The sequence below is a fragment of the Armigeres subalbatus genome, chromosome 2 (genome assembly GCF_024139115.2).
Source record: "Armigeres subalbatus isolate Guangzhou_Male chromosome 2, GZ_Asu_2, whole genome shotgun sequence".
In the NCBI taxonomy this organism is placed as follows: domain Eukaryota; kingdom Metazoa; phylum Arthropoda; class Insecta; order Diptera; family Culicidae; genus Armigeres; species Armigeres subalbatus.
In genome coordinates, this window is record NC_085140.1 from 378,555,641 (window position 1) to 378,573,386 (window position 17,746).

Sequence of the window (17,746 nt, forward strand, 5' to 3'; positions counted from 1 at the left end):
ATCAAACGATGTATTGCCAAAGTCAGTACCATAACATACTTTGATTTACACAGGTTTTATTGAAATACTGGCTGACCCGTCTTTGTCCCGTCTAATAAAAACAGTCTTATTCGTAAGGAAGTGATATATTGTATAAACGATACTAAATCTTATTTTATATAAATCATGATTTATATAAATTATCTTAAAGAAATTTATTATTTTCTTTTAAATGGTCTTAGTTTAACATATTCAGATTTTACGTATGCATTTCAATCATTTATTCTTACCAAAAAAATTGCAAAAAGAATACAATCTAACTCAAATCACAGTCTTCAAACCCATTCTCATTACCATCATTTTCGATGAGTGGATCCTTATCGTCGCGATGTTGTTTGAATTTGAGATATAGTACATATGCTCCAATCATTCCCATGGTTAAACTGAACAGAACGCCGAATGTAATCATTCCATTTCTTACTGAATTATCCTCCGACGGTGGTTCCTTCCATTCATCCACCTTGGCAAAATACCAATCACTGAAACTGTCCGGGCCGGACAAGGATACCGCCTGTGCTCTAACTGCGTATTCACCAATCGATAGGTTTCGGAAGAGGTATTCGTAGCCCGCTCGTTCATGCTGTAATCTCGTTATGCATGCCACACGTGATTGGCGGCTTCGCTGAGTGCGACCGTTGAGTAACTTGATCTCTACATTGAACGCCACGACTGCTCCATTGCTCGCTTCTGGTTCTGAGAAGCTTATTAGAATACTATACGGTTCCAGAATACTGTTGATAGTTGCATCCTTGATAACGTCCAAAGTCAACGGTTTGAGCACGAGTGAAGGATCAGTTCGTTCTGAATATATGCTATAAGCGCTACAGTAGCTGTTGTCTGCGGCGCTGCATGCGAATAGTTGAAACGTGTAATACGTATATGGACGTAAGTTGGTAACTGTATATTCTATACCACCGGCAAAGAAATCGTTGGAGTAGATTCGATTCCTAAAAGTTTCCGTATCACGTCTTACACGATTACTCTGTATCGGTGGATCATAAATTTGATCATCATTCAGAAAAGCATACATCATACTTTGAAACTCGTTGGATGGTTTTGTTACTTGAACCTGAATCGGCTCCTGAGGTACATTGCGCTTTTTTCGAGAATAGAAATCCGTCTCAGAGTCGGAGTACTCGGGAACATCTAGTAGTACGCTGTTAACGGAACAGCACATTTCAGCGGTACATTCTTCAACCATTTCTGGTTCTTTTTCAGCTTCACGTGGATGGAGACAATAGTCTCGCTGATCCAATAGTTTCCGGTCATCAGGTTGAATGAATACATCCACGTGATATCGGCGAACAAGATTCTCTTCCGATTTGAGGATCTTCCAGGAGAATGTGATAGAACTCTCTGTTTTTCTTATGGTAAATACTCTTAACGGAGGAGTAGGTCTCGCAATGTGCGTTTTGAAATAATGAACTATGGATTGACCAATTCTTCTATGCGTCACGTTGTGAAGACTATCAGTGAGGTAGGTTTTTATGTAGTAAGCATATCGTGTAAACGGTTTCAATCCAGTCAAATTGTAAGCAAGAAAATCTCTATGACTGTAATCTGTTTCGTTTATATGAACAAACTTAGATTGCCAACTGTACTCGGAGCAAACATCTCGGCCATCATAAGGAGATCGTGGTGTCTCTGATGGAGTGAAGAAAATAATGTAACCCATCAGTTGTTGACTAGAGGCCGTATTAAACCTTGTCCAATAAATAGTGACATTTCTACTGGATTGCACTTCAGCTTTCACTGTTATACTAACTACATTGCAGGACTGCATGAATCCATTAGAATCAGCGTTGATTAAATCATTGGAGTCATTGTAATCTGTCATCTTTCTCAGTACTTCTATGTGCGAAATACAGAGCAGAGGATTATACACAAAGTACATACTCCCAGTAATCAGTTTCAGCGACATTGGGTAATCTCCATAATTCCACAACTTTTGAAGATTCGCATTTTCGTATATCATCATTGCATATTTTCCGTGACCTAACTCCAACTGGCCATGAATGATTTCTAAGCTCTCCAGAAATTCTAGTGACGGTAATGTGTTCGAACGATAAACCTTCAAATAACCCATTATCTCCTGTATTCTTCCCAAAGATTTGCGCAATTCTTCAACCAATTGCGGGTGATCTTCACTCATCCTTATTTGTAACGTCCCATTTATGATTGTACAGCCTTCCAAGCGTTCGGCATCTACCAGATACATTATTTGCGAGCCATCGCATATTTTGGGACATTGATGATGGCATGGGTAGCACGTGTGATTGGAGAAATCTACATCGACTCTTTCCACGTTGGTGGCACTGAAACCAGCAGGGCACTCATTCAGGCATTGCCCTTTGTATAGCAGTCCTCCCCGATCGACGCATTTCGACTTGGTTATGCAACGCATAGTATCCTGATACAGCACTCTGAAACAGTGATAATAATAGTTACCGGTGTGTATTGGAACCAGACGAGATGCTTTGCATCTAGTTCTTTTTCCGATTATAAATGTATTATCTCTACTGGCCAAAACAAAAATGCCAGATGGAAGATTTAAAATATTCAAATATAAATAAAATTACAAACTTTAAAAAAATATTAAATAGAAATGTAATTTTTTTACATAAACACATTAGAATTTACAATTCTGATGTGCAAGCTGAGGATTAAAGGCCGTTTTTTCAACTATAGCATCATCAACGTGCATTGCCCACACGAAGGGAGACCCGACGACGAGAAAGAAGCGTTCTACGCACAGCTGGAGCAGACATACGATGGATGCCCACTGCGGGACGTTAAAATCGTCATCGGTGACATGAACGCACAGGTAAGAAGGAGGAAATGTATAGACGGGTCATTAGACCGGATAGTCTACACACCGTATCGAATGACAACGGCCAACGATGCATAAACTTCGCAGCCTCCCGCGGAATGGTAGTCCGAAGCACCTTCTTTCCCCGCAAAAATATCCACAAGGCCACATGGAGATCACCTAACCAAGAAACGGAAAACCAAATCGACCACGTTCTAATCGACGGTAAATTCTTCTCCGACATCACGAACGTCCGCACTTACCGCAGTGCGAATATTGAATCCGACCACTACCTCGTTGCAGTATGCCTGCGCTCAAAACTCTCGACGGTGTACAACACGCGTCGAAGTCGGACGCCGCGGCTTAACATTGGGCGGCTACAAGATGGTAGACTAGCCCAAGAATACGCGCAGCAGCTGGAAGTGGCACTTCCAACGGAAGAGCAGCTAGGCGCAGCGTCTCTTGAACATGGCTGGAGAGATATTCGATCCGCCATTGGTAGCACCGCAACCGCTGCACTTGGCACGGTGCCCCGGATCAGAGAAACGACTGGTATGACGGCGAATGTGAGCAGTTAGTGGAAGAGAAGAATGCAGCATGGGCGAGATTGCTGCAACACCGCACGAGGGCGAACGAGGCACGATACAAACGGGCGCGGAACAGACAAAACTCGATTTTCCGGAGGAAAAAGCGCCAGCAGGAAGATCGAGACCGTGAAGAGACGGAGGAACTGTACCGCGCTAATAACGCACGAAAGTTCTATGAGAAGTTGAACCGTTCACGTAAGGGCCACGTGCCACAGCCTGATATGTGTAAGGACATAAACGGGAACCTTCTTACGAACGAGCGTGAGGTGATCCAAAGGTGGCGGCAGCACTACGAAGAACACCTGAATGGCGATGTGGCAGACGAAGATGGCGGTATGGTGATGGACCTGGGAGAACGCGCGCAGGACATAATTCTACCGGCTCCGGATCTCCAGGAAATCCAGGAGGAGATTGGCCGGCTGAAGAACAACAAAGCCCCTGGGGTTGACCAACTACCAGGAGAGCTATTTAAACACGGTGGTGAGGCACTGGCTAGAGCGCTGCACTGGGTCATTACCAAGATTTGGGAGGAGGAAGTTTTGCCGCAGGAGTGGATGGAAGGTGTCGTGTCCCATCTACAAAAAGGGCGATAAGCTGGATTGTAGCAACTACCGCGCAATCACATTGCTGAACGCCGCCTACAAGGTACTCTCCCAAATTTTATGCCGTCGACTAGCACCAACTGCAAGGGAGTTCGTGGGGCAGTACCAGGCGGGTTTTATGGGCGAACGCTCCACCACGGACCAGGTGTTCGCCATTCGCCAAGTACTGCAGAAATGCCGCGAATACAACGTGCCCACACATCATCTATTCATCGACTTCAAAGCCGCATATGATACAATCGATCGGGACCACCTATGGCAGCTAATGCACGAACACGGTTTTCCGGATAAACTGACACGGTTGATCAAAGCGACGATGGATCGGGTGATGTGCGTAGTTCGAGTTTCAGGGGCATTCTCGAGTCCCTTCGAAACCCGCAGAGGGTTACGGCAAGGTGATGGTCTTTCGTGTTTGCTATTCAACATCGCTTTGGAAGGGGTAATACGAAGAGCAGGGATTAACACGAGTGGTACAATTTTCAATAAGTCCGTCCAGCTATTTGGTTTCGTCGACGACATAGATATTATGGCACGTAACTTTGAGAAGATGGAGGAAGCCTACATCAGACTGAAGAGGGAAGCTAAGCGGATCGGACTAGTCATAAACACGTCGAAGACGAAGTACATGATAGGAAGAGGTTCAAGAGAAGACAATGTGAGCCACCCACCGCGAGTTTGCATCGGTGGTGACGAAATCGAGGTGGTAGAAGAATTTGTGTACTTGGGCTCACTGGTGACTGCCGAAAATGACACCAGCAGAGAAATTCGGAGACGCATAGTGGCTGGAAATCGTACGTACTTTGGACTCCGCAAGACGCTCCGATCGAACAGAGTTCGCCGCCGTACCAAACTGACAAACTACAAAACGCTAATTAGACCGGTAGTCCTCTACGGACACGAGACCTGGACGATGCTCGTGGAGGACCAACGCGCACTTGGAGTTTTCGAAAGGAAAGTGCTGCGTACCATCTATGGTGGGGTGCAGATGGCGGACGGTACGTGGAGGAGGCGAATGAACCACGAATTGCATCAGCTGTTGGGAGAACCATCCATCGTTCACACCGCGAAAATCGGACGACTGCGATGGGCCGGGCACGTAGCCAGAATGTCGGACAGTAACCCGGTGAAAATGGTTCTCGACAACGATCCGACGGGCACAAGAAGGCGAGGTGCGCAGCGGGCAAGGTGGATCGATCAGGTGGAAGATGACTTGCGGACCCTCCGTAGACTGCGTGGTTGGCGACGTGTAGCCATGGACCGAGCCGAATGGAGAAGACTCTTATATACCGCACAGGCCACTTCGGCCTTAGTCTGATTAAATAATAATAATTAGAATTTACAATGTTCTGAAAACTCAGATGTGAATCATGTGGAAGATTTTGATTTGAAAAATGTATTGGAGGTAACCACTTTCCCTTCGATGGGACTCGAACCCACGACCCTCAGTACGCTAGACTGGTGCTTTAACCAACTAAGCTACGAAGGACCTCCGTCGGCCTTTTCGCAACTTAGCGGCTACTGAATGAGCCCGAGATTCCCAAATTGGACGCATAGTCAAATCACTCACAATCCATTTGTCAAGCCAACCCTTCCACATGTGTATAGTACACGTTCACATTAGAGGAGCGTGAGTATTTAGAATGTCTGGCGGCTACACACATTCTTCATCAGCAATTGTACTGATCAAGTGAGGTTATGGGTGCTATTTGCCAGTTAAAGCGCCAGTCTTAAGGTCTTCGGTTCGAGTCCCATCGAATGGAAAGTGGTTACCTACAATACATTTTTCAAATCAATATATCATCAATATTCACATCTGAGTTTTCAGAACATTGTAAATTAATGTCCAAGTTTAAAACCCGGAACATAGGCAATTAACTTCGATTGAACATTAAAATTTCCAACAAACCAAAAATTTTCTATTGAAATAAAAAATGAATGTTTCATGTTTCAAGATTAGTCCACAAAATAAATATACTAGTTTTACAAAAAATAACAAAATTTCCATACATAACACTTTGAGTATCATTGTTAAAAAAACACTGCTCCTTCTGTTGTTTTACATTCTGTTCGGCCAAATGCAAACTATAACGAAACTCGAAATGTAATGTCTATTTTATTAACCTTCCTAGTGCATTGGGGTCCATTTCGACCCAAGCACACCCAAAACAACGATGTAACTTTGTAACGCAACGAGATAAAAATCTTTAAAATTACAGACATTTCCTAGCTATTAGAAACTAAGATTCCCTGAGAAAATCAACTTCCAGCGACATCTAGGAGAGGCGCCACAAAAAAAAGTGACACTTTGTGCATTAGAGTCCACTTGGTTGTTGGTCAAACTTTTAATTCATAACTTGGAGAGAAATAGGAGGGAGGGGCATATAATATATTTCATTTGGTTTCTCCCTTCAGAGAGCGAACAATGGCACTTAAAACTAGGCTAATTAGCCAAGGCAAGTTTAATAGCTTCGCCCCATCCCAGGAAAATCAACAATGGAGTGATATAAACTTCTTAGCATAGTCACTCCCATCGTATGTTCATTCTTATTATATCATTTGCTTATGATGATATTCCTAAACTGCATTCCCTACCCGCTATCAAATTCCTTGTCATCTATGAGGGCGTCGGTGAGTCGCTGGCCTCACGTTAATTAGATGTCATATCATCATTTCTTTCCCTTCCCTAGTAACGAAGAAGATGGGCGTGGCCAGCAATGGTAGCTTTCATGCTTTATCATTTTGGACCCCCAATTGGGTTGCTATCAAATCCCAAACTCCGTTACAACGGAACGCAACGCAACTTGGACCCAAGGTCACGATCGCAAAAATTCAATATTCAACCGATTTTCGATCTTTAGGCACCAAACGAAAGCTGCACGTTCCTAGAACAAGCTAATGTGATGATTCATCCAAATTGTCCTCTCTAGTCTCCTGGGAACCTGAACTAAAGAGGTACTGTTTGAGCTTCTCAATTTGGGACCTAATTTTCGAGTTTCGTGTTATTAAACATAAAATTGCTTGCAAATATGTGCTTTGATGATCCCAACTGAATTTGCTAACTTGTATACGCCATATTTCTAGGCAACTTTATCCCTCGAGCGGTTAACGAAAAGCCCTCTGGAAGATCCAGAGCATCCGTAAAAGTGGCCAATTCTAAACGTTCATCCCAGAGCTTCGCGATTTTTTCGTAACCATTCATTCTGGCGAATTGTGGGTGCAATCTATAGTGAATGTCTTCTGTGACCTCCAAATGCCCCAGAAATGGTTCTCCGGAGGATCCAAAACATCCGCAAAATGGCCAATTCCAAAAGTTCATCCCAAAGCTACGTGATTTTTTCGTAGCAATCCATCTTGACGAATTATGGGTGCAATCAAAAGTTAAATTATTTTGTGACCTCCAAATGTCCCAGGAACAATCTTCCGGAAGATACGGAAGAGTACCCAGTTCCAAAAGTGCATCTCAGAATTTCGCTACGCTATTTTTTCGAAACCATTTATTCTGTTACATTGTGGGTGCAATCAATAGTGAATTTATTCTGTGACCGCCAAATGACCCAGAAACGATCCTTCGGAAGATCCAGAACATCCGTAAAATGGCCAATTCCAAAAATTCATCCCAGAGCTTTGTGTTTTTGTCGTAGCCATCTATTCTGGCGAATTGTGGGAGCAAACACTAGAGAAAGTCATTTGTGGCCTACAAATGTCCCAGAAACAGTCCTTCGGAAGATCTGGAACATTACTGGATGAACTTCCGAAGGGATTACCGGAGGAGTTGCTGGATGAACTTCCGGATAAAGTTCTGGAAGATGAACTTTTGGAATTGGCCCCTTTCACGGATGTTCCGGAGGACCGTTTGAAGGGGCATTTGGAGGTCACAGAAGACTTTCATTATTGATTGCATCCATAATTCGCCAGAATGAATGGTTACGAAAAAATCGTGAAGCTGCGGGATAAACTTTTGGAATTGGCCATTTTATGGATGTTCCGGATCTTTGAAAGGACCGTTTCTGAAGCATTTGGAGGTAACAGAAGATTTTAATTATTAATTGCAACCATAATACAAAACAATCGCAAAGCTCTGGGGCGAACTTTAGGAATTGGCCATTTTTTCGGATGTTTCGGATCTTCCGAAGGACCGTGTCTGGGACATTTGGAGGTCGCAGAAGTCTTTCATTATTGGTTGCACCCACAATTTGGTTGTAAATGGTTTCGAAAAAATCGCGAAGCTCTAGGACAAACTTTTAGAATAGGCCACTTTTACGGATGTTCCGGATTTTCTAGAGGGCTTTCCGATGAGCGCTCGAGGGATAAAATTGCCCAGAAATGGCGTATACAAGATAGCAAATACAGTTGGCATCATCAGAGCACATATTTGCAAGCAATTTTATGTTTCATAACACGAAACTCGAAAATTAAGCTCAAACAGTACCTCTTTAGTACAAGTTTCTCAAGAGGTCAATTGGATTAATCATCGAACGGTCTTATTCTAGAAACCTACAGCTTTCGTTTGGTGCCTAAAGAACGAAACCCAGTTGAAATTTGAGTTTTTGTGATCATGATGAAATCTTGGGTCCAAATGGACCCCAATGCACAATGTGTATCTTTTTTCTAATGCATTAGGGAGGTTAAAATCATTTTCTTCTTCTAAATACCTTTTAAAGAATACCATTTCCCACCAATAAATCAAAATAAGCAGTATAAGTTATTGCAAAATAGTCTACAGAAAAGGTTAAAATAAATTGTCTACAAAAAAAACAGATTAATCCACCTGGCGGCGATGATGCCTTTCTCGTGTCTCATAAAATCATCACATTATAATGGACAAAAAAGCACTTTAAGGGATTAGATCGTATTTTTCTCTATAGTTTTGCATGTTGTTGCATTAATTAATATGCATTGCCACCATTATTCTGGAAAAAAATTGACGTACTTTATGGATCTTCCCCTTCTAGCGTACTTTCAAGAGATTATGACGATAAAGGCATTGGGCCAGGAGAGTTGATTCCAGGCGTCTGATGATGAAATCTTCTATTCTTTTAAATCAACATTGAAAAAAATAACAGTTCAGAATGTCAATATCTTCTTCTTCATCTTCTTCATTGGCATTACATCCCCCACTGGGACATTGCCGCCTCGTAGCTTAGTGTTCATTAAGCTCTTCCACAGTTATTAACTGCGAGGTTTCTAAGTCAAGACAAAATTTTCAAAACGACTTATCTGCTTTTGTAAACAAAGATTCAAACGTCGATTTGACGAACCTGATAGTTCTCCCACGCAAACCAACACCATCAACAGGTAGCGGGAACCTTCACCTACCTATTGGTGGTGTTGGTTTGCGTGGGAGAGCAATCAGATTCGTCAAATCGTTGTTTGAATCTTTGTTTACAAAAGCAGATAAGTCGTTTTGAAAATTTTGTCTTGAAGTCAAATTACCATTTCTGCATTCCTATATCATGAGGCTAACACGATGATACTTTTATGCCCAGTGAAGTCGAGACAATTTCCAAACCAAAAATTTGCCTAGACCGGCACCGGGAATCGAACCCAGCCACCTCAGCATGGTCTTGCGTTGTAGCCGTGCATCTTGCCGCACGGCTAAGGAGGGCCCAAGAATGTCAATATGTCGTTAATAAAAAACTTAATTAGGTTTCGCAATATTAATGGACTAATTTTTAATAATAAAATCAATCGTCCACCACAATTGATAGGTCTTTGGTTCGCCGGCTCATACAAGTAATATTGGAACTCTTAAACCATGAAGTAAACGAATTCCGAATTGATCTAACAATATATTTTTATAACAGTTCAAGATATATTTAAAGTGACTCTTCATTTCTTTATTCTTTTTCACTTTTTAATTCGATTCGATCAATAAATCCAAAATTACACAATCCAGCTCCTAATAAATCAGCCGAAAGCTTCAAACTTCAAATCAAATGCGCCAGCTTATGTAACAAGCGATTGAGCTGAAATTTTGAAAGATTGATTTTCTCATCAAAAGACACAATCCTGGGAGGTGCCCCGACAACATTTTTTTCTCCCATACTAAGCTTGGACAGTCTATTATCTACACCTAGTTTTGTAAATTGTGTGTCTGCACGTTAAAATGATTCGGTATTCCAATTTATGGACATCTTTAAGGAGTCATTTTAGACCATCCTCTCTTATAGCATTGTAAGTATCAAAAGAAAAAGAACGAAGAACATGTAAAGTTGTCTATAATCAGGGTAGAAATATACCTATTCTTAATTAAATTGTGGTGTGTAAACTGTCCATTTTACCACTAATACCTACACATATTTCTATAAATAAAAATAATATTCCTAAAAACTGTGTTCAACAAAATTTCAGATCTACAAAAGCGATTTGCATAGAAGATAACCGTTTACTCACTTTTCACCCGGACATTTCGTCACACAGCGTTTTCCATCCTTCGGTCCCCAGCAGACGCGACACCCCGTATCCTTCCGGTTCTCACAACCACCCAGACACAGCTCGTGGCATTTGATTTTTCCTGAAGAATATTTTATTTGCTCGTTCAAATCATTCGCATATCCTTCATGCTTGATTCCGAAGTGCTTCGTGCGTGTTTCATGCTTTTCTGTGCTCTGTGATCTTGGGCAAGAGTTCCCCTGGTGGTACCTGTGAAATCGTAGCCCGTATGGAACCGTTGACAGCTCATATTACTCCAGCAGTAGGGCTGAGTGCACCCGTGGCATATGTTCGTTTTGTTGCATATGATGGATTTGTCTGGTTTATCAAAAGAGTTCAGATCAAGCGATACGTTCGACCTGTGCGTTATGTTAGACCAAGCTATCTAAAGAGGAATTGGATTTGCTTTATGCTGTAATATACTTTCGGATAATGGTCTGCATTAATAGTACTAACCGTATCAGTGTAGCAAAGTTTCGGGCAGTGCTGTACAAACACGAATCCGTCCTGAATGGCTATTAGATTCTTCAAACCAATCTATTGGATGATAATTGCTGAGCCTTATTCTCTAAGTTCTTTCAAAATATAATATTTCTACAAACCTCATCTAGATCGGGCAAATCGTAGAAAATCAGCGCATAGTTTCCGATGAGTGTTCTTCCACGAATTACCATCAAGTTCGGGAACAAATCCCGCAACGATCTGAGGTTATACACGTGGAAAAACAGCACAAATCCAGTCACTTCCCTAGAGCCGCAAGAAACACAATAAATTGAGGAGTCTTCGTAAAATAAGCATTCATCGGTGTGGATTTAATTGAGTTAATTGATATATTTCTCTGTTTTCGACAACTGCTTGGTATCTAGGTTATAGAATAGATGGAGCTTTTGTTCCTGTCATGATTGCTGAATGCACATAATGCGGGCTACGTCTAAATCTTTGTTACACATTATTAACACAAAACTCAGTATGTATGTAAAAACGCAATAATTTAGTCTAAACATATGCGTCATTTTCTTTCGGGTGTTTTAAGATCAGTATATCTTTCATAAAAAAAATAAATGAACAAATAAGTAGACTAAAATTATCAAATGGTACAAGTATGTATAAACAATATTAGGTATCACATTCAAACTTAAGAATAATATGATTATTTTGAGAAAAATCTTTACAATAGGAGAAAAGAGAGAATACGTATTGATGGAATCGAGGTTATTACAGGACTATTTTTAATCTCGTATGCATTGCTAATGAATTAGAACTAAGTATGGAATTCATGTATTTTTCAAGTCTTTCATAATTGAAATGTCTTGCCTGGAAAACTTATTTGATTTATCCTAGCGAAATCATGTCTGCTAAAATCCTGAACAAAACCTTCGATTTCTTTGTTAAATATACAGGTCTCTACAAAGTGGGATCAATTACCTTAACTTGGGCATACTGTACTTTGTGAACTCCTCGTGAGGAACTCGTTCGATCAGCACGAGCTGCAAGAATCCCGTGATCACGGTACAGTTTTCGATCAAGTACAAACGAGCGAGATTATTCCGAATGTCCACGTTGTGACAGAAGCGTTCGTCCTCATCACTGTAGTCATCAACAGCGTTCTGATCTTCGGCCATTACCCACTCTGTGTCACTTCGAGATCTTTTTGGAATTACCAGTGGTATCGTGAGCAAAACGATCACATGCACGTGTAGCCACAATTTCGTCATTATAAACTGTCTTCACTTTCTCTCTTTCCTTCAAGCTAATTGCATCTGGACCAGTTACTTCGTGTATAACACTTGATTCGTTTTGATTATTCAATCACGTTTGCTTCAGGATGCGTATCACATCTTTTATAGGTTGGCTTATGGTTTACTATAAACTCTACAGAATCTGTACAATTTATTGTTTTTACAGTGGGCGAATTGATATATGAATCTTCCGTAATAGTGAACCTGAACAGTGCTCAATCGATCATCGCAACGAGATAGTTACCGGAGAACTGTACAATGCACTGACGACGGGCAGATGCTATAGGTGATGTTGTCTGCTGTGCAGATATGATGTAGTACCTACAACCTCTACACATGTCAAGACGCCCTCTCGAGCGCGAACAGCGGAGCAAGAATCGAGAAGCAATTATACACACATTAAATTGCTTCACCCCTGGGCATCAGCCGTAATTCAATTAAACTGGTCGCACTCCTGTTGGATGGCTGTGTAAGAAAGTGTAGACGCCGTCGTCGTACACTGGTACTTCAGTTGGACTGAACTGGAAAAGGTGTGAGAATGATTGACGGGGTTGATTGTTTCTAATTTTAAGAATTCATTTTGTGTTTATTTTGTTCAACATATGTGTTTCGGGTATTTTGAATTTAGTGCAAGAATACTGCATATATTATTTCTGGCAGAAACGTAAGACTGCAGGCGCAAAATATTGAATACCAAACTTACGCTAATGATGATACGAACATTTATCAAACAACACCTTAGTCAAATTTTAACACAACATTGGGTTTTTCACATAAATTGAGTGGCATCAGCACCCTTAGACATTTTACAAATTATCAAACCTTCACATTGTTTCACGGTTCTGTCCATGTTAAAGCAGAGCCGGATAAGGCCCTAGCAAGATCGATAGTACCTATATGAGGATGAAAACCGACACATCAAGCACAGACAAACAGACGTAACACTAGAGAAATTACCATCGACCATCACTTCAACGATCAATTTGAATTTGATTGATTGCGAGTTTCACAACTAGAGGCGCTAGCGTCGTAATCCTTCGAGTTTGACATTTCACTCCAGCGCCTTCTGGTGACAATGTCTTACGAAACATTGTTTCGTGTAACATGCTCGCAAGATGGTGGTAGAGAAGTTGGGCTATGGATTTTTCAGAAAAATGTTCAAGCTGTTACGTCTGTTTGTCTGTGCATCAAGTTTGGGTGCATTCGAACATATGGAATTTCCAAATGATTGTTATTATGGGTAATTTTTATGCTAAACAACAATCTTTTTGATGAAAAGAAAATTATGTTTTCTTTATATGCATTACATTATACAAATAAGCAAATAAGTAGTCTGAAATCCAAGTGTCGTTATTACTCCAACATACATTGGAATACGAAAATTATGTTAAGTTTTTAGTGGAATGTATTTACTTGTCATAAGACTTATTGTTGAGGTCGAAATACGTATCTGACTAAAGGTACAATAAAGTAGTGGAATTGAATGGAATTATACATTGGAAGCTGATAGAGCGCTTATTCAACCGAAAATAGTCTTGACCTTAACAGAACTAGCTTATTCAGCTTTTCTCCTTGACTGGTATTTTTATTACTGCGACCATTTTTTTGATCTATTGTAATATATTCCCTTGTTTTTTCTAGCTATGTCTTCATGCGTATGCGTATCGCTATTTGAAGTGAGCGCCATTGTTCGACAAACAGTTTCTCCCTAACACGGCTCAGCATTTTGAATGAAATGCACCACCGAATATTTATTTGTTCTGCCAACCTCAAGTGGTTCTATAAGCCCCTTGGTGAGGAGCTTCTTCTACCGCAAGGATAGAAGAATGTTTTTTATAAAACTTAGCAGCTTGGTAACAACAGTAATATGAACATATGCGGGGCAATATGAGCCACCCTCAATTTGATCTTATTTACAAGTTCTATCATGTAAAAGTTATATGATCTTCAAGAGAATACTCTACATATGCCTCAACGTGAAAACCGCATTTAAATTCAATTCAAATATGAAAATACACTTGGAAATGTAAATTTTCGCTACATAGGCAGAATTATTATGAGATTTGAAGTTCATAAATAAGGTTTTGACACAAAACTGATTAAAATACAGGTCAAAACTGCATCACAATCAAAAGATCTATTATAATTGAATATTGTGCACACATGTTTGCAGTGATACAAATCTGAATTTATTATAAAACATTTCCAAAATCACTCTCTATGGGGAAATATGGACATACATGTACAGAGCAAGATATTAGGCCTTAATATGCGAACAAGTTCAAATTCCAGTTGCCGAATACAAGAATATTGCCTACGCCTACTATGTTAGATTTTCATAAGTGTATGTTAGTCTGTTTGATTAACTTTAGGAGGCATAACTTGCAGCATGTACGCAAAAAGCTGAGTAAAGCATTTGTCTGTAAACATGTCTCTAATAACTCATTACAGATCATGATTGAAAGCGAAGCGACAACCAACGTCCATCTCACTCAACTACGACTCGCTAATGATGGACGCGGCATGCCAAGGCGATCGATGCGTGTGGTCGAGACTGGTCGGCCGCTACTGACTGACGACGACACTTCTGTGGCTGGTCGGCCGCTATGTACTGACTATCGCAGAATCCACGATGGCATCCGTAGGTGGCGACACCAGGGCTGGTAGCGATGAATGCCGTTCAAAATAGTGACTTTAGTGACCAACGATGACGAAAAAAGTGACCGAATAGTGACTTTTAATTCCAGAAACGGTGACCAAATAGTGACTTCTGTATGAAATTTTGAACCGGGTATGGAGCAACAAATTGCATTAGCATTGTTTAGGTCTAATTTGTAGATCGCAAACTAGTGTGTAATTGTTGAAATACTTATCTAGAATGAATAATATAATTGATTAATGAAAAGGCAAAAACAACAAAAGCATGAGGATTACTGCTACTGGCCACGCCCATCTTCATCATAAGGAGGGAGAGGATGGAAGCAAGAGGCTAGTGATTGCGACACTCTCATAAGTACATCGGAGTTAGATATAGAGGATGGTAATCGTTGGATCAGCAAGAAGCTAGCAGTGTGGTACCTCATATTTCGTAACACACCACCCGGCGTCATGGGAACGGGTAGTTAGTTACAAGTTGTGTCACAAAATTATTTTGATGATTACAACAACTTTTTTTTTGTTTAATATGAGCTCAAGGTTTTCTGTACAACAGCCAACGAATGATGTAAAATGATCTAATTGATTCCTAGACGGTGAACTATTTGGACTAACAAATCTTATAAATCTTTGGTAGGACCATTTGTTTGACCAGAGATGAGCCAGCCAAGGGCTGAAAACCTCTTAAATAAAGACGATAATAATAATTTGTTTAAAAAATATAAAATAAATAAAATAATGCCTGAAAAATAGGATTTTACCTGGTTTTACTGGTTTTACTATGGTTTAATAACAAATTTAAATGAAGTTTTTAGATTTTAAACTCTGAATTTGGAATTCTGAGGAAAATTTCGAAAATCCAATAAAACCATGATCTCTTATTAGCAATCCAGCTATTCTAATGAACTTTAAATTTCTAAACGGCAGAATTTGGTATTTAGGTTGATTAAAAATGTTTGACTTAAAAAATCTCTTAAATCTAATTAGTTTTTTGTTTTATTTTAGATTAAAAAAATCCGACCTATTTATTCACGTCCACACTAGTTTTGTGGGTATCTATTCTTAATAAATATATTAATAATTAATAAATATAATATAATTAATAAACAAAATCTTGTTATAAAAATTTGATATTTCTGAAATAATTTCAATCAAAAGTTTTGAATTTAAAGCAACTAAAAGTTTTAAATTTAGTGGCTTGTGCCAGTGCCGTTCGATAACTGCAACGTATTTTAGATGTCAAACGGCTGCCAATCGACGTCAGATGCACTAAAAGTGAATCTGATTGGGCAGCGCAATGCAGCTGTCATAGAGGTTGACTTTTTTTTTAAGATTAGCGGTCCGATAACTGCAAAAATGTTCCAACTATCGAATTGCAATTAAAAAGCATTTCAGTTAAATGACTTGCAGTTATCGAACGTCTACTGTTATTTAGCAATCATAAACGGATTTAACAACCATTTGATAATCATAATGGACTTTCTGTCATCGACATTCTTGTCGTTTATTACTCTCCCTGACGTTGAGATACATCAAACATCATTGTCATGTGATGAAACTGAGGCTGTTCACTATCTTTGTCAACGGAGGGTATTAACGCGCACCAACAGACGTGGTTCTGGTTCCGCTACTCCTCAATTCTTTAATTGATGTTAAACTTTCGCATTTTAATCAATTCCATTCGTGATGAAAAAGATCATAGTTGATGTGAATCGGAAACAACCTCACGATATTCACAACACACTTGGAACTTTTTTGATGCTTATTTCCCAAATTTAATATACTGCGATCAGATTAACGTTTGATTTGTGTTTCCTGTTTATGTGGACTGTGAGGCGGTCACCGTTCGGGTGCATGACCTCCCTCCACCGATGAGTGATTCCTCCATAGCAGATTACAGTTAAATAAAAAAAATTTTGAACTTTTTTACAACAGGCAATGCAAAAATAGTGACTTTAGTGACCATTTTCCAAAAAATAGTGACTTTAGTGACTTTTGGATGCAAATAGTGACTTTTTAGTGACTAGGCTCAAAATAGTGACCAAGTCACTAAAAAGTGACTCGCTACCAGGCCTGCGACACTATCTGGCAGTTACCAGATCTGAGCGCGAGACAGACCCCAGTGCTATCGAAAGTGATCCATTTAAATAGAAATAGCAGTAAGAAAAGAAAACTTCCATCAGAGCCGGTAGTGCTTTGTGGCCTACCTTGGCGGTCTAAGAGAACTAGAATAAGAAGTGAATATGTTTTTTTATGATGAATAATTGTTCATTCGAAAGTTCTTTCTTTTTAAAGAAGGAAGAGCTGATGTATCCTGTAACGTACAGTTCGATACTTACACTTTAGCGTGTAAGTGAATTGACAGGTCTGCGCTGCGCGCAACACTGTCTGAGTTCTCGTTAATCAATAAACGAACCGACAGGTTCTTTCTAATCGATCACTCGACCTGAACACATCGTATTTTTATTAGCTCCCGCGAATACCCCCAAGTCTCGGTACATTTCGGTAGTGGTTTTACCGGACTTATTAGATATAATGATAAAATTTATTTTTTGTAGAGTATGGCAAGGTAAAATATTTTTCAGCATTGTTCCTTATGCGAAACACACTTTCTATAAAACGTGTAATCTCGTCGAGCAATCTGAAACTTAAACATTTTCAGTAATATAGTGAAAGTATCATAAGTAATGTAGGCGATGTTGTACTAACTGCGTTGAAACAAATAAATTTGGTCGAAAATTAGACATTCTAACATGAACTTGCAAATGGGGCAAGATGGGTCAGCACATACTGGAGGGCATAGTTCATATTCAAAACATATTTTCCATTGGTGATGAAATCATTTTAAAGGTTACTTTTGAGCATAATGATGTTAATTTGTTA

The 17,746-nt window shown here is 39.9% G+C and overlaps 1 protein-coding gene across 2 annotated transcripts; it reads right to left on the bottom strand.

Annotated features, from left to right (window-relative positions):
* Positions 1 to 221: 221 nt before the first annotated feature.
* On the bottom strand, positions 222 to 15,176 carry LOC134213128 (insulin receptor-like). 2 transcript variants are annotated; one of them, XM_062691757.1, is made up of 7 exons: positions 12,912 to 15,176; positions 11,895 to 12,729; positions 11,072 to 11,216; positions 10,926 to 11,006; positions 10,680 to 10,854; positions 10,431 to 10,551; positions 222 to 2,462 (listed from the first exon to the last, which is right to left on the bottom strand). In XM_062691757.1, the coding sequence occupies exons 2-7, from the start codon at positions 12,182 to 12,184 to the stop codon at positions 296 to 298; spliced, it is 2,979 nt and encodes a 992-aa protein (XP_062547741.1). In that variant the 5' UTR covers positions 12,185 to 12,729; positions 12,912 to 15,176; the 3' UTR covers positions 222 to 295. The 2 variants fall into 2 exon arrangements, with proteins under 2 accessions (XP_062547741.1, XP_062547740.1); XM_062691756.1 differs by having other exon boundaries at positions 11,895 to 15,176.
* Positions 15,177 to 17,746: the final 2,570 nt, after the last annotated feature.